Here is a 21224-nt window from a genome sequence, read left to right as displayed (position 1 = left end):
TGATTTGTGGTTGATGGGTTTTTTTACGGATTATACTGTTGTCTGAGAATGTTGTTTTATAATCCCCAGTCTTCCAAGTCTTTTATTTTTTTTTTTTCATGTGATTTTAATTTCCTGGATAGTGGTCGTTTCTGCTCTCTTAGATTCCATATAATGATTTCATTCCTTCTTTTTTCCTTTTCATTTTCTATGCAATTTACCCGAACTTCTTTAAAGCCCACTTCTTCATTTGACCTCATTTTTGTTCATGTTATTGTTACAACAAATGAGCTAAATTGGTTTGAACTGTGTTTCAGGGAATTCCAGCCTCGAAGAGAGGGGCAAAAATAAAGCCTCATTTTTGTTCATTTTCTGTGGAAAAATTTCCGAGAGAGGGGCAAAATTGGAAAAATATGCCAAATGTTTAGTCTGAAAATCGATCAATGGCCCAGACACTAAACAGTGTCTAGGCCATGGCTTTTGCTAAACGAACCCTTAATGTCTCTCAAACTATCAATTGTGTCAATGCTTCCTTTAAACTACCAACAAAATGTCAATTTCTCCCCTAAGGACAAAAACACCCTTCATAAAATTTAAAACTCTTCAAATTATTATTATTTAAAAAAAAAAATTAAAAATTAAAAAGAAAAAAGAATATCAGATATAAAAGGATATTTTTTTAAAAAATATTATTTTTAAATCAAATTTATTTATTAAAAAATAGAAAAAAAAAATAAAAAAAAACCAAAAAAAAAAAAAAAACCAACTTATATATATATTTTAATTTTTTTAAAATTAAAATTTATTTTCTATTTTTTAACTCTTTTTTTTTTTTGAAATGTATAATAAGTCCCTAAGTCAACCCTCCAAAATTTAAAACTCCGTGAGTTTCTTTTTTTCAAAAATTTACTTTCGGGGTCAATTGAAATGACAATAAAATTCTTACACTCAAAATTTTTTAACAATTGTTAGAGCAAAATGCATTGTTTTACATGATTAAAATATTAATTTTTTTATTAATTTAATTTAAAAAGTTAAATATAAAAAAAAAGAATAAAAAATTGAAGGGTGGCCAAAGATGACAAGGGGTGGCTTGAGTGGTTTGGGGTGGGCTGCGAGCCACCCCAAACTCCCTATGAGGTGGCTGTGAGACACCCCAAACACCAAATGGGGTGGCGGTGAGCCACCTCACGGGTGGAGACCCGGCTTGTGGGCCACCCTAAACCTGAGCCACCCCTTGGGCGGTTTGAGCCACCCCAAACCACCTAGAGTGGCTGCACCAGAGGTGGGCGCCACCACTTGTTACCCTTCAATTTTTTTTTTTTTTTTTTTTAGATTTAATTTTTTAAATTAAATTAATAAAAATTAATATTTTAATTAAGTAAAATGGTGCGTTTTGAGTGGCCTTAATAGTTGTCAAAAAATTTTAACGACAAAGATTTTATTGTTATTTCAATTGACACATGGAGTAAATTTTTGAAAAAAAAAAATTCAAGGAGTTTTAAATTTTAGAGGTTAACTCAAAGACTTATTATATATTTTTTTTCCTTCTAATTTATAAGAATATTTTTATCGTATTAATATTTTTTAGAGTTTTTTTTTTATCTTAAAAGACTTTTAACAATTATATACGTAGTTTAGAGAATTGGTAGTTTTGGAAACGTTGATAATATAAAGTTACGCTTACTTTTCTCAAATTTTAAACATATTATAATAATTATTATTATTTTATTTATACATTTACCTACCTTTTATTTTAATGCGTCTGACAAACGCTTTGTATTTCTCATTAGCATTCTTTTTATGATGTGGCAGCTTCCACTTCTCCTGTCAACTTTCATTTCCTTCTCTCTCTCTCTCTCTCTCTCTGCTACGAACATGACAAGCTTTCAAGGGCGCTCTTCGTCCTCTTCTTTCGCCCTCACCCCTCCATGGATTTACGATGTCTTCGTAAGTTTTCGAGCCAAAGAAACCTGCAACGCCTTTACTGCCCATCTCTACAACGCTTTGCTTCAAAGAGGCCTCAACCCCTTCGCAGACGACCAGCTCAGAAGGGGAGAAGAAATTTCGCCGGCGCTTCTCAGAGCCATCGAAGACTCGAGGGTTTCGATCGTCGTGCTCTCTCAGAACTACGCGTCTTCCGCGTTGTGCTTGGATGAGCTGGTAAAGATCGTCGAGTGCAAGCAAAAAAACAAACAATTGGTTCTGCCGGTGTTTTACGACGTAGATCCGTCCGATGTACGGCATCAGAGGAAAAGCTTTGAAAAAGCGCTGGCTAAGCTTGAAGAGAGGTTCGCCGATGACGTGAAGATGCTCAGGTGGAGGCAAGCCCTCAAGGAAGTCGCCAATTTGTCTGGATGGCCAATTGGAAAAAGGTATTTCTAATTTTTTTGAATCTTCAATCTTCGTATAGAGTCCTTTATAATTTCTCTAAAATTGTAAGCTCTTTTTAGGTATCAAAACGCATGAAAAATCTTATCTATTAAAACTGTCACATATTATTGAGGTAAAAAAAAAAAAAAAACTTCCTAAAAGGGTTTCTCTTCACTTTTGTAAAAACGCATATTCTTTATAAAATTAAAAGACAATTTTTAGGTCAATTTTTTTTTTACAACATAGAGAGCAAAAAAGTGATGAAAGTATACACAATTTTCAACTGAAATATATCACATTTTTAAAAGTTTCCATGCTGAAATACGATCAAAATTGCGTAATTTGAGTATTCGAAGACAAATCCTGGATATGGTGGAGTTTATTTTTTAATTTTTTTTTCTTTTTCTTTTGTGTATATCATTTGGGACATAAATTTTTGGGGAAACTTAAAAAAGTCCCTTGAAGTTTCAGCGATTTTGACAAACCCCCTGAATTTTCAAAACTCTAACTTAGGCCCCCTGAACTTTGATTTTCTCTCACTTTGGACTCTTTTAACTTTTTATACCCATTTTATCTTCAACTAAAACTACGTCGTTTTTACTCCAAAATTACACCGTTTTGGGCTTCAAAACTACATCATCACCCAACCCAAAACGACGTTGTTTTGAGCATAATATATATATATATATTATATATATATATTACAGCATAAAAATCGGTGGCTGGTCTGGGGGTGGCTGGACCACCCCCAAAAGCCCCCAAAAAAAAAAAAAAAACAGGGGGGGATCGTGGGGGTGGCCGGACCACCCCCAAGGGGCTAAGGGTGGTTTCGGCCACCCCATACGGCCGGTATGGGGTGGCCGGACCACCCCCAAGGAGGTATGGGGTGGCCGAAACCACCCCAGCCCCTTGGGGTGGTCCGGCCACCCCCAAAGCGGCGATCCCCCCTTTTTTTTTGGGGGCCAAGGGGGTGGTCTGACCACCCCCTTGGCCATGAACCACCCCTAGATCGGCCACGATTTTTTTTTCTTCTTTTTTTTTTTTAAAAAAAATTTATTTATTTATTTATTTTGCTTTTTTTTTTTTTTTTTTTTTTTTTTTTTTAAATTAATGCCTAAAACGACGTTGTTTTGGGCTGGGTAGGTGTTGTAGTTTTAGGACACAAAAGAACGTAGTTTTGGGAAAGGGTAAAATAGGTATAAAAAGTCAAATTATTTGACTTTAACGTTAAAAGGGTCTAATGTGAGAGAAAACCAAAGTTCAGGGGACCTAAGTGAGAGTTTTGAAAATTCAGGTGGGGTTTGTCAAAATCGCTGGAAGTTCAGGGGGGCTTTCTGAAGTTTCCCCTAACTTTTTCTATTAATCAATTTTAAAAGCAATATGTGTCTTTTAAATTATTAAAAAAATGTGAAAAATATATGTTATTAAAAAAAATTGTGATTCTCATATATTAAAAACAAATTTATGGACTCATTTGTAGACAATGTTATACAAACAAATTAGTACTGTCAATTAAAAAACACCATTTATGTGAAAGAATTTTAAGCAGCCTAAATTGGTTGGAAAACATCTCCACTAAAAAATTATTTGTCTTTTGTTTTTATCTCTCAAAACAAAAATATTAATAAAAAAATGATTTAAAAAATATAAAAATAATTTTTACTTATGTCACATTCTCATGTGAGAAAAATCCAAATCATAATTTTTTTTTTTTTTCAAAACTTATCACGGCAGAAGAGTACTTTTTCAAACATACTTATCCAGAAAAGATGCTTGATTGGGTGTGTATTTTTTTTTTTTTTTTTTTTTTCTATTCTTCTCAAATATTTTCAAATTTGTGAGTAACCAATCTAAAAGAAAAGTTAGAGATGTTTGGGTGGTTTAAAGAATATAAATAAAATTATAAAAAAATATAATTAAAGTTTTTTTAAAAAATATTACTAAAAAATAAATAAAAATTGGGGTCCTGGTGTCTGGAGTGTCCGAACCACCCAAAAGTTAGATGGGCCACCACCCTTAAATATATATTTCGTATTTTTTTAAATTTTTATTAAAGATTGCTATTAGTTCAGTTGGGTTGAAAAATTTTGAGTGACACCACTCAACCAAAAAAATAAAAGTTGGGTTGAATATTCGGTATTTTTATTGTAATTGTTTGTTAAGCACCAAATCGTATGTGTGGTCTAGCTTCCACCAAATCACAAAAAAAAAAATGTGTTGGAATTTTGTTGTTAAATAAAAGTTTAGTTTTCTGTGCAGCCTCCTCCGTACTGATTGTGATGATTGCATAAAATTTCTTTTTGCCAGCCGTGTTAAGAATCATAAAAACTTAATCATTAATTCTAAATTTGACACCAAAGTAATAATAATTATTATTATTATTTTATAAGTAGTTGCAAATTTACTAAAATAGTTCAAAGACGCAACTCAAGTACACATAAAGTAGTACCCAAAGGATAGTTTAATCAGTTGGGGACCGCGCCTTACGAAGCGGAGGTTACTGGTTCGAATCCCTCTCACTCATTTTCCCTCCTCTTGTGTTTTAAAAAAAAAGAAAGATATATAGAAAGTATATAAGACATACACCAAACTAGAAGAAGAAAAAATATCAAGAAAAACATAAAGGTAGAAATATTTAAGTCAAAGGCAGCTGCCCAATGGTAAAGTATTTGAATAAAAAAAAGCCTTTTAACTCCACCACTATCCGCGCATGGTCTTCAAAAATCTGATTATATTTTTCCTTCCAAAGACACTACAGTAGGCAAAACGTAACCATCTTTCACACTGTAGCATTTTGAAGCCTGCCAAATTGCTCTCTCCAGTAAGCGAAAAAGGTCTACTAGTCGACTAGGCATAACCCAAGCTAATTTTACAAGATTAAAGATAGTATTCTATAGAGCACTAGCAATCTCGCAATGGAGTACATGCATTGATTCCCTACTCTTCTTACAAATTCAATGCCAATCAACCACAATGACATGACACTTCCTTAGGTTATTCATAGTGATGATTTTTCCTAAAGCGGTCGACCAAGAAAGAACGTTACTCTCAAGAGAATCTTATTCCATGATATACTCCAAAGAAAATAAGTAATATCATGGAGAAAAAGGACATTGTAGTATGTTCTAACATCAAACAATCCTCTCTTGGAAGGTCTAATACAACTTATCTTTACCACCTCGTCTCAATCTAAAGGAATACAACGAATTAATGAATGAGGTAAAGAAATTCACCTCTTAGTCGTGAGCTGCTTTGATAAAAACATTCCACTTATGAGAGTCACTAGAAAACTTCAAATGGTATGCCACAAAATCATCCTTACAACGGGCAAAACTGTATAATTTCAAAAAAATTACCTTGAGGGCATGATTCCCATATCACATGTCATGCCAGAATCTAATTTTGAAGTTATCACCTACCTCAAATTTAGTATGCTAGAAAACTCCCCTGCGGCCTCTCTTGATATTCTTCCATTGCCCTATCCTATATGACTTATAAACCTCATTTGAGCACCACCCACCCCACAAGCTTACATATTTAGAATCAACAACCATCCTCCAAAAGATTTCTCTCTCATGAACATAGCACCAAAGCCACTTCACCAAAAGAGCTCAATTAAAAAAAAAAAAAAAAAAGAACAAAATTACGGACCACCAATCCTTCTTTAGATACTGGAGAACAAACTTCATACTAGGTAACCAAGTGGAATTTGAAATCTTCACTAATGCCACCCTACAAAAAGTCCATTGCAACTTCTCTATGTGATTGGCAACACCAACCAAGAGGGAAAAAAGAGACATAAAGTAAGTAGGCATATTAGTTAAGGTGTTTTTAATCAAGGATATATTCCCACCCTTTGACAAATACATCCTCTTCCATCTAGCCAAATGATGCTCATCTTCTATAATAATGCCACCCTAAATGGATTTGTCCTCAACAAATTTTTTAACGGAAGACCTAGATATTTCATAGGCAAAGAAGAGACCCTATTACGCAAAATACTAGTTGAACCTTCAGCCTTATTGACATTGCCAATGCACCAACTCTAATTTAGCTAGATTAATCCTCAAACCTAAAATGGCTTCAAAGCATAAGAACAAGCAACACAAATTATGAGGATGATCTGGATTTGCCCCACGAAATATTAAAGTGTCGTCTGCAAACAAAAGGTGGGAAATTTTGAAGGCACCAACGTTCCTAGTTCCTACCGAGAAGCTTGATAAAAGACCCCTGTTCAATATAGCAAAAATCATTCTACTTAACGTCTCCATAACAATAATGAATAGTATGGGAGACAAAGAGTCTCCCTATTCTTAAGCCATGGGAATTACTAAAAAAAACTTGTTGGAGTGCTGTTCACCAATACATTAAAGTACACCAAAGAGATACAATGTGCTATCCAATTACGCAATTTCTTCCCAAAACCGCAACTTCTCACCATAAATAGCAAAAATCCCAATTGATATTATCATAAGCCTTTTCAATATCCAACTTGCACAACATACCTAGATCCCCGAGTCAAATCCTACTATCAAGGCATTTATTATCTATGAGAACAGTATCTACAATTTGCCTACTCCTAATGAAAGCATTATGGGGATTGGAAATGATCTTTTCCACTATATTTTCATCCTGTTAGCTAGGACTTTGGCAACAATTCTGTAAACTCCACTGACTAAGTTAATAGGAAAAGAAGTCCTTAACCATCAATGGCCCTAGATTTCTTCGAAGTAAGAGTAATGAAGGTCTAAAGCTTTTTTCAAACATATCTCTAGCATGAAAAGCATGGAAAACATTAATGATATCTACCTTAAAAAACATCCCAACAAGCTTAGAAGAACGTCATAGTAAAAACATTAAGGCCTGGAGCCTTGTCATTGTTTAGGGCTTTCACCACCTCAAAGACCTCATCTTCCTCAAAAGCTCTCTCTAATAGCTTCATCTTCTCCAATGGAATCAAAAGTAAGGTCATCCAACCTAGGCCGACAATTGAACCATTTGGTAAACAAGCTATCGTAGAACTGCATAATGCATTCTCTAATCCTAGACTAATCTGAAGAAATTGTACCATTAACCACTGAAAGAACCAAAGGATCATGTTCTACCCCCAAATCAACAATTACTTCAAGCAATAATTATCACAATAATAAAATTACTTGGATACTAAATCAAACAAACACATATAATCACAACACAAAGTTTTTTGGTTATAAAGTGGAAAGTCCCTTTGAACACATTAAAGGTCTAAAAACTACTCTGGGGTAGCCAAATCCGGAAAATCATTATATGAAAAATCCAGATTACAAGATAAGAGGAAGTTTACAACCATTTTCAAAATCTTAGATCTTGTAAGAAAACTAGCCACCTGCTAGGCTACGAGCCTTTCAATCTTCCAATAGTGCATTTTCTTACTGACCCTTTGATAGACTCTTCAAGAACAATGGTTGTGTATGTTTTTTTTTTTTTTTTTTTTTTTTTGGCTAAACTCTTGAAAACACACCAAGTGTGGGCAAAGCTCAAAGCTTTCAGAACATCCACAGTAGCACTTATGGGTAGAAGCAAAACACCTCTAAAAACACATCAAGTGAGGGAAAGCTCAAAGTTTTTTACACATCCTCACTTGGAATAACAATGGTGAAGTAAGGAAGACTTCACAAACCTCAAGCGGGGGAAAGCATTAATGGCTTTCAACCAAAACTCTCTTGGCTCACAATGGAGAAGCAAGAACACTTCTCCAGATGCTCTTCACTCTTAATTTTGTGCTTGGTGGTCTTAATGAGCTAAGGGGGCATCCTATTCTATTTATAGGAAGAGAAAGGGTAAAGCTGAAATAAAGTTGAAAAGCTGTTGGGGAGAACAAAGCAGTCAGGGTATCTTGGCCGTAACTTTTGATCCCGAACTCCAATTGAGGCAAACTCAGCGGCTTTGAAAAGCTTATTCCTAGATCTACAACTTTTTGTTTTAAAAATTTTTTCCAATTCGGATGTTAACTATATCAAAAATGGCTTGCAAATTTCATCTGTCGCGCAGTCCGCTGGAACGCCAAAAATGCCCAGTAAGCTGAAACTTACTGCCTAGGGGCATTGGAAGGGGCGTTCTTATGCCAGAAACTGTCTGGGCTGAATCTCACTGTCTTGGAGCCTTATAATAACGTTCTAATGCCTATCTAACATTTAGAACACCTTTAAGACGTCCAGAAGATGCTAGAAACTATCCTAGATGATATCACAACTTCCAAATGACCCCTAGGCCCTAGATGATGATAATTTTGAAATCAATTTTAAATGGTAGGGCTTACCTAGATTTGGTCCGTAAGGTGTTTTGCACAATTCTAAAATTCAGCAAAGACAGTACAATTTACTTCATAACTAAAGGTTAAAAAAATATAATTTACTTACAATTTAAACATTTTTAAAATTAAATAAACCGTACTAATAAGTTGGAGTAGAATTCAAATGATAATCTTGATAAGTTTTGGCAGGTGCAACCGAACTCGTGAGTAAGCTGAAAAAGGAAAAAAAAGAAAAAAAGAATTTTTTTTTATTAATACACATAAAGACTGAACAATATAAGTCTAATAAGCAGAGAATTGGAACTTAGGGAAGGACTGGATTATCTCCTATCTTGTGGCGTACCATTGGGATTTGTTGCAGGAAAAAAAAAAAAAAGGCCCTTGTAACTAGATCATGTTCCTATGTCTTTTTATGTGAAACATCTTAACTCATTAAATGTTTCTTATCCTTTATATTGGCAGGAATGGATCTAAATTTATCCTTGAAATTGTTCAAGTGGTCTCAAGAATAGTAAATCGTACATACTTAAACGTTGCCAAGTATCCAGTTGGAATAGACTCTCGTGTACGGGATATCAATTTGTTGTTAAGTCTTGGGAGGAATGACATTACAAGCATGGTGGGGATTCTTGGAGTTGGCGGAATTGGGAAGACGACTATTGCCAAAGAGATCTATAACTTGATTGCTTATCAGTTTGAAGGTAGTTGTTTTCTTGCAAATGTTAGAGAAATTGCAAAGCGAGAGTACGGTTTGGTCCAACTACAAGAGACACTTCTTTCTGAGATTCTAGGAGACTCTAGAAGTTTGAAGGTTGGCAATGTTGATCGAGGAATCAATGTGATAAAGTATAGGCTTTGTTCTAAAAGGGTTCTTTTAATTCTTGATGATGTGGATCAATCGATCCAATTAGAAACATTAGCTGGGGAACTAAATTGGTTTGGTTTAGGAAGTAGAATCATCATAACAACTAGAGATGAAAAATTGCTAACTAATCCTCCTGTTGAATTAATGTATAAGGTGAAAGAATTGGATCACAACGAAGCTCTTCAACTCTTTTGTTGGAATGCCTTCAAAAGAGACAAACCTTTTGACGATTATGTGGAACTCACAGAACGTATAATACATTATGCGAGAGGCCTTCCACTGGCTTTGACTGTGCTAGGTTCAGATCTACATGGTAGAAGCATAAATGAATGGAAAAGTGCATTGGATAAGTACAAAAGAAGTCCTAACAAAAGTATTCAAGAAATACTTATAATAAGTTATGATGGATTGGATGATAATGAAAAGGATATTTTCCTTGATATTGCATGTTTCTTCAAAGGAAAGCCTGCGCATTATGTCATCAAAATATTAGACGGTTGTGGTTTCTCCTCGGTTATTGGTATCAAAGTGCTTATGGAGAAGTCTCTTATAACTATTGATAAGCCTAACAAATTTGTAATGCATGACTTGTTGCAAGAAATGGGTAGAGAAATTGTTCGACAAGAATCACCTGAAGAACCTGGAGAACGGAGTAGGTTGTGGTTTCATGAAGATGTTTGTCATGTATTGGAAGAACATACAGTAAGGGTTACATAAAAAAAAATCTTTTAATTTACATTTGTTTCCTTTTAAGGAGTGAAACCTACCAGAAAAATATTGATTTTTTTTTTTTTTTTTGTTAAAGAAGGTGAAGAAATAAACACACACCCCACACATGTGAATATACCCTCAATCCCAAAATGCATTTTTTGGTTAAAATGGAACACTTCTAGTCTAGAAGAATATATAAAATCATCATACATGACTTCCCTTTTATCCCATTTCTAACATAGGCACAGTTTTTATAAATGTCTTACATTAACCTTTATAAGTAGGTAATATTAATACCTAAAGATGAAAAAGAGAAAACTTGGAATTTTTCAAAGAGGTCACCCCATTTGGGGCATTCCAATAATTACAAAGAAGAAAAACCTATTTTTAAAATCTGAAAAAGAAAAGCAACATAAAATTACAAATAAACTGAGTATAAGTTTGTTTCTTTCTTTTTTTTAGCAAAGCCAAATTATACTTCTAGCAAGCGCTAAAATATTGAGAACTTTATGCTTCAATTGCTGATATACTTATGCATCTTACTAGGGAACAAATAAAATTGAAGGGATATTGGTAGATTTGCCTGAACGACGCATGATACGCATGAGTTCCAAAGCCTTCATGAAGATGAAAAGGCTCAGATTGTTTATAAACCAAAATGCACACTTTTCTGAAGGGCCTAATTATCTCTCTAATGAATTAAGATTGCTTGATTGGCCTGAATATCCTTTACAATCTTTGCCATCCAATTTTCAAGGACAAAAGCTCATTATTTTTAGAATGCGTAATAGCCTCTTCAAGGAATTGGAGGAAAGGTTCAAGGTACAACTATTATTTTCAATATTTCTTCCTTAAAATTATGTTGTAAACTTCCTTGAAGCTAATTTATTCATTTTTTTTTTAACAGAATTTCCAAAACTTGACAGCTATGGATGTCTCAAGTTGTCAATTCCTAACAAAAATTCCTGATCTTTCAAGGATCCCAAATTTAGAAGAATTGACTCTTGATAACTGTACAAGTTTAGTTGAGGTTCATCACTCTGTCGGATTACTTGATAAGCTTGTCATTTTGAGACTTGTAGGATGCTCTAACCTTACAAGCTTTCCAAAAACGTTGAAGTTGAGATCTCTGGAAAATCTTATGCTTGAAGATTGCATAAGGCTTCAGAACTTTCCTGAAATTGATTGTAAAATGGAAAGGTTAGGATACATTGGCCTAAAATGCACTCCTATAAAAGAATTGCCTTCATCTGTTGGGTATGCCATTGGGCTTCATGAGTTAAATCTTGAAGGTTGCGAAAACCTTATGAATCTCCCAAGTACCATTCATCAGTTGCAACGTCTAAGGAGACTTTCTCTTAGAGATTGTTCAAAACTTGTCAAATTTCCACAGAAGGTGGGGGATAACGGACTATCCACGCCCTCTATTGTGTCCACAAAGGAATCTGAAATTTTTTCAAGTGCAGAATTAATCTCTTTCCCACCTCCTATGAATTCACGCATTTGTAATGATGGTTGTTCCTCAAGTGTATTTCCGAGGCTGGGAACCTTGGATCTTGGAAACTGTGCCCTATCAGAATCAGATTTCTTTATGACAATTAATTGCATTTCCTCATTAGAACAATTAGATCTATCGGGGAGCGATTTTGTTAGCATTCCTACATTCATTAAAAGATTTGTTGGATTGAGAAGCCTTAAAGTGGCAGATTGCAAGCAACTTGAAGAAATTTTGGAACTTCCACCAAAAATAGAAGATATATATGCAAGTGGGTGCATATCATTGGAAAGATTTTTTGTATTATCAAAAGGATTTCAATTTGATACATTCCCAGGGCTTGAATGGATTGATTTGTCCAGATGCCATAAATTGCTTCAGAATGTAGGGAATGATGTGGAAAATCTTTTATTGGATGAGGTATCCCTCTCTCTCTCCTTGTTTATGCGTTCCTTTATTTGTACGTTGCACTGCTGAAAATTTATGATTTCTGTGTAACAGGGACGTTTTGAGGACCATCAATTTGGCATTATATATCCGGGAAATAAGATTCCAAATTGGTTCTGCTATCTTAAAGAGACTTCGAATGATAATAAATGCGAAATAGATATTTACGAGCTTTCACATTTGGATGGGGAGATCACAGGAATTGCTATGTGTGTTGTTATTGGAATAAAGGGTGGACAAATATCCGTTCAAGCTCTTTGTAGTGTTGAGATCATCATCAATGGTTTACCAAGGTATAGTGACGATAAAGCATTTCATTTATCAGGCTCAGATCATGTGTGGTTTCTATACCATGTTCCTGAATTTAATGAGCTGAAGGGGGACAATCTGCAAGTTAAGTTTTGGTCCTCCACAAGTTCAGTGTCCTTTAAAAGTTGTGGAGCACATGTAGTACGCAGGTATGAAGAGAAAGCAGAAGGGAAAGGTCAAATGTTGAGTCCTCAGCATGGAGGTGTGCTCCATGAGAATGTGGGTGTACTTAATGAAAATATAGAACATTCAGTGGATTTAATGGATGGGATTCAACATACTAAAAGATGCCACAATGATGATTATGATGATGATGATGGTGGTGGTAACTTTGAATCCAATTGGTACCCACGGCATAAGAGGTTTGTTTCAACCTTGGGCATCAGAATTTCAGATGCAGAGGATACTGCCACTCTTAGTGAATCACAACTACATCAACCCAATCACCCCACTGACACCAGCACTTAAAACCTACAAGCTTTTCCTCACTATGGACCAATAGTGCTTGATCGCTCTTATAGATTTGGTGGGGTGCCATATGGGTTGCTCTTGGGCCCAAAGGTGAGCTCTCTTTCTAAATTTCTAATAAAATTTGATTTCCTTTTATGTTTCTGTTATCTAATAAGGATAGGCTACAAGGAGAGTGACTAAATATCTTCAATGCTATTGCAGGAAGTACAAGAAGTTGGAGGGAATGGAAGAGTTGGAAAGTGAAATCCAACGAAGGATCAAGCAATCCGAAGGTTCTTATCATAGTCAATTATAGAAATAGGTTGGTCTTTTTTCTTGGTTTTAATTTTTTATTATTTATTTTTAAAAAATAATCTTGATGTGGCATAATGACGTGGCATGGACATGTGGTAGATGCTGATAGGCCTTGACGTGGCGTATAATTTCCTAGATAATTATGAATGAATCATATGGTATAAGACTAACTTGAGATTCTATCTGAATATTCAGCAACTTTACTTCCTGCTATTACCTGCGCTAGTTTCTGTCCACCACCATATTTTCCTATTATAGGTTTGTCTTATGGGACTCTCAATTTTTGGATATTTCACTCTTTTATTTATTTATTATTATTATTATTTTTTTAAGTACTGTTTGTAGGCAAGTTCTTTTATAAAATTGGAAAGTCACCCCATTCAAAGATTTGTTCATCTATGCAATATTTCTAATTGACCCCTTTGTTGAAACTCTGGGTTATGAGGTTTTATAGCTTAGAGATAAATTATACCTGAAGTTGCAAAATTTATTCTCTCTTCAATTATTATTTATATTTTTTGAGTGCATATCATCTTTTTTCTGTTTTTCTCTCCATTTTTTGAGTGCGTAGCGGCAACCCGGAATAGAGCAGATTAGTTCTTTTCAGCACAATCATGTGGTTTGGGAAGTCTACTTACTGAATTGTCTATTTTTGGGCTCAAGAAAAACATGGAGAAGGAAAGAAGAGATACTTTTTATTATGAACTTTTCTTTTGAATGTAATGGACAATATATATATAGGGAAATGCTAGGTGTTCTTCTAGTGTTCTCCTGGTGTCCTCTCAATTGTGATGTGGCTTTTAAAATCACCAATAGATTAAAAGTTAATAATAATAATCTCAAATTCAACGATAATTTTAAAAGCCACATCATAGTTGAAAAGATACCAGAAAAATACTAAAAGAACACCTAATATTTTCTATATATATATATATATACCTTTTGACAGTCCAAAGGATGTTTGTGCACATTATAATTAGCATACCTGAATGGCAGAGGCAAATTTGACTTTTCCAAGAAAGGTCTAGTTATGAGCACAATGGAAGTTGCTTGCTGATTGAAGAAAATGGCTATATAATGTATGTTCATTTGTTTTTTCTCTTTTAATGTTTTGCTCCAAAAATAGTTTCCTTGTTTTTTGGTTAGAGCTTTGAATCTGTAATTTTAAAAGAAAAGAAAAAAATTAATTTTTTTAATGATAAAATCATCTTACGATGATAATAATAATCTTAGTAATGAGTAATTGCTTCACCTGGTTATCCCATTCCGTTCCTCCCATTCTCTTTCCCAAATTTAAACAAAAGGAACATTCCTCTCTCTTTGAGATCGCTAGCTCTCTTCAAGCTTCGCTTGTGCTTCTAATTTCTGTGATTCTTTCTTTCCTTTATGTGGGAGTTTGGCAGAAAAGGCTAGTTTAGAGAGACCCAATTGGGATTGGGTTTGATGTTGAAATGGGCTTATCTGGAAGTGTTTTTTAACTGTTTGTGAGGAGGAACTGTTCCAAATCTTATCCCCTTTGTGATTTTTTTTGATAATCTATGTGTAGATATATTGATGTTTGAAGGTTTTGTGCGTTGATCAGGAATGTGATGCATGTATATCTGAAGCTAGGCGTTTGAGAGTCAATGGATAGGGATCATGGGGTCAAAACTAACTGCTTGCTATTGCAAAGCTGCAGGCTTTACGAGATATTTTCGGTAAACATTTTTCATCATTTCATCATGAAGTTTTTATTTTTTTTTTCGGTCAGCATCATATGTCATAAGCTCGGGGTTTGAATTTCGCATTGAATTTCGTGTTCATTTGAATTAGCATGTGTATTAAAGGAATGTATATGGTGTTTATCTTTGTGTGGATGAGCTAGTTTGTGTTCATCTTGGGTTATCCACTCTGGTTTTGCTCATTTTTTGCTTGCATTTTGTATTTTTTTCATAAAACAATGTTATACCTTGACAAGCCTGGATTTGATTTTCTATATTCTTCTTGATGGACTATGCATCTGTTTTAAGGTACAATTGGTAAACCTTACTAGCAAGTCTATGGCTGTACTATATATTAAAAAAAAAGGGGGGGAAAACTTCACTTTAGAACCTTGAACTACCACACATTTTGAAAAAACCCTCATAAATTTCAAAAACTCTCAATTTAACTCCTGAAACTTTCAATTTGAGTCAATTGGCTCCCTCCGTCAGATTTAGCCGTTAAATTCTAACGGAATTGCCTAAAAAGACCAAAATACCCCTCGATTTTTTGTATAACTTTATTTAATTTTTAATTTGAAATTAAGGGTAAATTTGAAATTTTATAAAACATTCAGGGGTATAAATGTTATTGTATTACTTTTAACGTTTAAAATCTAAATGAAAGAGTCAATTGATTGAAGTTGAAAGTTCAGGAGTATAAATTGAGAGTTGTTGAATTTTGAGAGTCTTCTCAAGACGTTCTTTAAGTTCAGAGGTCACAAATAGATGTGTGCTGCAAGTAGTTGTTAAAATAGTATGGCAATAGATGATTGTCTGTGAGTATATTAGACAGATCTTACTATAAATGTGGACGTGTTAAGAGTAATTCATTTGATAGCAGCCATGGTATGTATAATCTTGTGGCTTTATGTGGAGTTCTTATTTCTTCCTGGCTATAACAAATTGTTGAACACATGAGAGAGGCAGAGAGACAGTGAGTGAACAAAGATTATTTTAGCATCTTCCGAATCACATTTGTGAGCAGTTCTAGAATCATACAAGTGCTATCAGAAATTGTTATTTTATTGTGGGATAAAATCTTCAGTCATGAGTTTTCATACTAATTTATCTCGAGTATATCATTGTTTAATGCACATCAAATAAAAAAGATAATTCGCTTACTAAATTGATTATTGTGCCCCCCCCCCCCCTTTTTTTTTTTTTTTGGAAAAATGCAAAATCATTCCTTGTGGTTTACTTGATTTGTAATTAACTCCTTATAGTATCAAAATGAATTCAAAGGTTCTTAAGGTATGCCAAAAAAATAATTTAGTCCTTACGGTCAAATTCTATTCACTGACTTAACAGATTATGATAACATAAAATGTTAGAACCAATAAAATTGTGATATTTGTCATATTTAAGTCAGTGTTACACTAATAGAATCTGTTAAATTAGTAGACAGAATTTGACTGTAGGGACTAAATTATTTTTTTGGCATACTTCGGGGACCTTTGAATTCATTTTGATACCACAATGACTTAATTGTAAATCAGGTAAACCACAACGATTAATTTTTCATGTTTAATTTTTTTTTTTTTTTTTAGGAGAATCTGACTAAATGCTTTAGTTTTGCAACCAAATGGGTATAGAACATCTAACGTTGAGGAACAAGGAACATAACTAATTCAACATATTAGTTGATTAAAACAATCAAGCTAAGCAATAGTAGTTGATACTAGAGACCCCCAATGACCAATTGCTAAGGATCCAATAAGGCTAATGTCAACCATATTTGTTGCTTTCTTTTTCCACCATTTTGAATTGTCAGTTTTCAACTTTATTAGTATTTATCTTATTTAAGCGTTTTTTCTAATACTTTTTTTTTAAAAAAAATGATTTTATTGAATTTCTAAAACCATGTGATTCACTAAAACTCTGTCAAAAAGAATGTGGGTTTGTGAAAATTTACACTAAATCCGTAGGGAGAACAAGATGTCATGACATACAAGTTTATGGTTCAAAAACAGAAGAATTATAAAATAAAATAAACAAATTTTTATAAAATAAAAAAAGCGTTGGAGCGGCTAGAGCTGAGCCGCCGAGGTAAATAGCGTGAAGCTTACGCAAGGGGGATATAGAAGTCTTTTTATTTTTTTGAGAGTTATATAAATAAAGGCCTAGCCGCAAGGGAAAAAACCTTCACATTCCTCAATTCTCATACTAGCCGTTACCACTACGCGTGAGCCCTACGCCATTCTCTGTTGTCTTCCATCGCAAGAGCCAACGATTCATCTCCCTCCGCCGCGTTCTCGACTGCGGAATCGGCGGCCTCCGTATCATCGCGGAGCCCAGAGACCCAATTGCTTCCATCTCTCTGGTGCGCACCCTATCCTTCCTCCCTCCCCCATCCTCTAGGGTTTCTATCCCTTTTTCACCTCTAGGGTTTGTACGCACCCTATCCTTCCTCCCCCTCCCTAGGGTTTCTATTCCTCTTTCACCGCTAGGGTTAATATCATGTCTGATGTGTGGATTGTTTTCAGGTATCCCCTTAGAAGCGATTCAAGAAATTTTTCTGAGATTGACAAGGAATAATGAAGAGATATAGAGAGGAGGAAGATGATGAGTAGTCGCTCCTCTGTGGAGAGCTGTCGTGGTGTAGGGGATCGAAGATCGGCCAAGGAGCTTTTGGGTCTGTATACATAGTAGAACTGAAGAAACCCAGAGCTTTTGGGTCGGTTGTGGCTGTGAAATCGGCAGATCCGTTAAATGGGAATTTGCTTATGTGGGAAAAGAGGGTTCTTGATGCTCTCCAAGGCTGTCCTAATGTTATCCAGACATTTGGAGCAGACACGACAAAAACGAGGAATGGGACTGTGCTCTACAATGTCCTCTTGGAATTTGCTTCGGGAGGAAGCCTTGCCGATTTAATACTAAAATCAGGCTGTCGTGGGTTGTCTGAGAGTGATGTCAGAAAGCACACAAAGGCTATACTTGTGGGGTTGAAACACATTCATGCTCGTGGCTTCGTTCACTGTGACTTGAAGCCTGATAATGTTCTGTTTGTGCCTACTGCTGATGGGTTTGAGATGAAAATTGCTGATTTTGGATTGGCAAAGAGAGTTCACAGTTACCAGACAGAGACAGAGACCCCATCTTGGAGAGGGATTTCCTGGTTTTTAGCACCAGAATGTGTAATTTACGGGCTACAAGAGGCCTTCTCTGATATATGGGCTCTTGGATGCACCGTGCTTATCATGCTCACCGGACAACTACCGTGGGCTACCATGTCTAGTTCAAAGGAGTTTGAAGATCTTATGTCTCAAATTCGGTCTGAATCAGTGCCTGACATTCCGGACGAGATATCAAACGCGGCAAAGGATTTCTTGAAGTGCTGTTTTGCAATAAATCCCATGCATAGATTGACAGCTGATGTGCTGTTAGATCACCCATTTCTGGAGGATTTAGATGAGACAGATTCTTCTTCACATGTTCAACTATCAAAAGAAGAAGCTGCAAATGCTAAGAGGATTAAATGCAGTCCCTTGTCTTTTCCTTTTGGGTGTAGCTTCATACCATTGTCAGATTTTTAATCACAAGAGGCAAAGGTTCCAGAGATTCGAGCTGAAAATACAAACGCGGTCACATCTTTTCCTTTTGGGTGTAGTTTCATACCCCTACCAGATTCTTCATCAGAAGACGAAGAGGAGGAGGACATCCGACAACCTGCTGATTCGTCTGCTGAGCAAATTAGCCGGAGTGCAGTTTTCCCAAAACCACTCATCCGCCTAAGGCCTTCAGCTCATTGGCAACATCCATTTACTTTCACAGCTTGTGCCGGGGCTTAGGGATTGAAATTAGTTTTGATCAAATTTTGTATAGGCAACAACAATAGCATATAACACCTCATTTCTGAGAGAGGGTATTTGTAAATCGGATTATGTTATATACATTGTATGCATTCTTTCCACTATATAATATAATACGCTTGCAGCATTTCTTCCACTACATGGTTTGCCTTAATATGTTATGTGCAATGTTGTTGTTGTTGTTGTTGGTTTTTTTTTTTTTTTTTTTTTTTTTTTTATCATTTTCTTGTACATATATAGTAAGAGCTTGAGCCTGCTTATTGGCTGGATACAGGTATTGTTAGGAGGAAGCAGCATTGAGGTGCTTTCCTTAGAAACAAACAGCCTCTATGAGTCCCTGCTTTCTTTAATGGTCTCATTCACTCCCTTGTGCTGTGACTTTGGCTTTGGCAGGAATGGCCTCTGCCTCTCCTAGATCTCTGTTAATCTGCTACTCATCTTTCTTTAAGTGCCATAGGTTGCATAGATTTTCCACCAATCTCTACTTTTTTGGTACTCTTAAATTTTTAAGGTAGCAGATATTGAAACTAATCTTAAGTCCATTTGTTAACTTCTTTTATTGTAATTACTAATCAGTGAACAATAATAGCATGAGGAAATATTCATAATTGATAGTCTGTTCATTTATGCTTCTACTTTCATAATTCATTTATGCTTTGTTGGGGATGTTGAGCCAAATCGGTCAAGTGGCTTGTTCTGTTTCTTAATTGTTCCCATTGAACCAAAAGTTTCTGGAGAGTTATGATCTTCCTCCCCCAAAAGATACCCACATTAACCAAGAAAAATAAATCGTCATTAATGGGTTACTTCCTATATAAGTGTGAGGATATTCTAATTTATTGAACATAACTTGGTGTTCAACCCAAATTTAACTATGACCTTCATATTGGTGGCCGGTGAACCATTCTGATTTGAACAGCCTAGAGAGCTGTTGAAGAAGATTTTAGATAAATTTTATTCAAATTTGAAATCTGTTTATTACCTTTCTCTTTGGAAGGATTTAGGTTGAAAGACTTTCTTTTATGTGAACTGCTAATTGATGAACTTCAAGGAACCACAAAAAGTGGATTGCTTAATCTTGATTTTTTTTTTTTTTTTTTTTTTTTTTTTCTTTTTTGTGTGGGGTGGGGGGGAGTTAGGGATGGGAAAATTGCAATGAAATTCTATCATTTGATGTTGCTCTTTTGCTTTATATTCTTAAAATGTTATAGAATTTTACCTAAAAAGCCAACGGTTTTCTATCCTGTTCGAAATTCTTCTCATATGCAATCCTTAATCGGCAATGGTATTAACTGTGTGGAGTAGCCCTAATTTTCGAGCTCCAGAGAAACTAACTGACAGCAGACAACATGGAAGAATGCATGCATTACCTCCACAAAGGCCATTGAAGAATGAGTAGATTCCCCTAGGCTTCAACAACACAGGAAGATGTCTTCTTTTAAAATCCCTTTCGAAAGCCATTTTTCTGTTCATCTCTCTCCTATATACATCTTTTTGAACAATAAAACAGAAGAAAAGAGAGGAAAACACTATGGGTTTCTACTAAGCGAAAATTCCTACGACAAAGTTTTTATTCCTCCAATTCATGGCCAAAGGAGTCGTTGTATATTCATCAAAACAGAAAGCCATCATTTTCCCTACGGTTAGCTCTGCGATTATGGGCAACATTTCATCTGTTTTAGAACATGAAACCTGAGGTGAGCAGAGCATAAGATTCAATTTTTTACTTCCTCGGCAAAATGGTACGTATTTGGTTGGATTGACAGCCGTTAGAAAATTGGGAGAAAATATAAGGGAAGGGTTTATAACACCTTTTCGATGAACCTAAGGAGTTCAAAGTGCGTCGAATTAGGGATTTATTATAAACTTTCCCTAAAAAATATAAATAACTAATAATTAAAAATATTAAAAAAAAAATTAAAACAAAAAACAAAAAAAACAAAGTGGTGGCTGGCCGGCCATCTCATTTTGGCCAATGGACCACCTGCCATTGCTAATCTGGGGGTGGCCAAACCACCCCCACAGGCCTTGAGGGCGGCTCGGCCACCCCCATATGGCTTAGTATAGTATTGCATCTTCATTTTAGACTTTGGTTAGTTTATGTAAGTATATAGAGGCTTTTAAATAGAAAGGATAGTGGACAATAAGCACATAGACATTTAAAAAGCTTGGGAAAAATTCACTTTACCCTCTAAAGTTTGAGGTATTTTTTTAAGTTGGACCCCAATGTTTAAAAATTTGCAATGCAACCCCTAATGTTTCAAAAATTTTCAATTAATACCCTCCGTTACTAATTGCCGTCTAAGTACACGGAAATTGTCGGCATAGGAGCAGGTGAGAGGCATTTGCTCCTTTTATTTTTCACTCCAACACCCACACGACACACAAAAGGGGTTGAAGAGAAAAAAAATTAAAAATAGGTGTTGGGTTTTAATGA

At 35.1% G+C, this 21224-nt stretch overlaps 1 protein-coding gene and 1 pseudogene across 3 annotated transcripts; both read left to right on the top strand.

Annotated features, from left to right (window-relative positions):
• Positions 1-1833: 1833 nt before the first annotated feature.
• LOC132184116 (TMV resistance protein N) lies at positions 1834-19397 on the top strand. Of its 3 annotated transcripts, none has more exons than XM_059597624.2 (8): positions 1834-2354; positions 9107-10211; positions 10767-11042; positions 11128-12135; positions 12217-13032; positions 13144-13243; positions 14819-14933; positions 19062-19397. In XM_059597624.2, the coding sequence occupies exons 1-5, from the start codon at positions 1858-1860 to the stop codon at positions 12937-12939; spliced, it is 3609 nt and encodes a 1202-aa protein (XP_059453607.2). In that variant the 5' UTR covers positions 1834-1857; the 3' UTR covers positions 12940-13032; positions 13144-13243; positions 14819-14933; positions 19062-19397. The 3 variants fall into 3 exon arrangements, with proteins under 3 accessions (XP_059453607.2, XP_059453623.2, XP_088368624.1); XM_059597640.2 differs by lacking the exon at positions 19062-19397 and adding an exon at positions 17462-17552; XM_088512498.1 differs by lacking the exon at positions 19062-19397 and adding an exon at positions 17146-17203.
• Positions 16182-18906, top strand: LOC132167092 (mitogen-activated protein kinase kinase kinase 20-like; annotated as a pseudogene).
• Positions 19398-21224: the final 1827 nt, after the last annotated feature.

Source organism: Corylus avellana, chromosome 2, assembly GCF_965113065.1.
Source record: "Corylus avellana chromosome 2, dhCorAvel1.hap1.2, whole genome shotgun sequence".
Lineage (NCBI taxonomy): Eukaryota > Viridiplantae > Streptophyta > Magnoliopsida > Fagales > Betulaceae > Corylus > Corylus avellana.
The sequence above is the reverse complement of the archived record's forward strand: the minus strand, read 5'-3'. Positions and strand labels throughout refer to the sequence as shown.

Bases quoted from the DNA above. Each gene is read 5' to 3' on its own strand.
- LOC132184116 (XM_059597624.2), top strand. From the start codon at position 1,858: ATGACAAGCTTTCAAGGGCGCTCTTCGTCCTCTTCTTTCGCCCTCACC. The intron at 11,043-11,127 runs GTACAACTATTA...TTTTTTTAACAG, and splicing joins AATTGGAGGAAAGGTTCAAG to AATTTCCAAAACTTGACAGC. The intron at 12,136-12,216 runs GTATCCCTCTCT...TCTGTGTAACAG, and splicing joins AAAATCTTTTATTGGATGAG to GGACGTTTTGAGGACCATCA.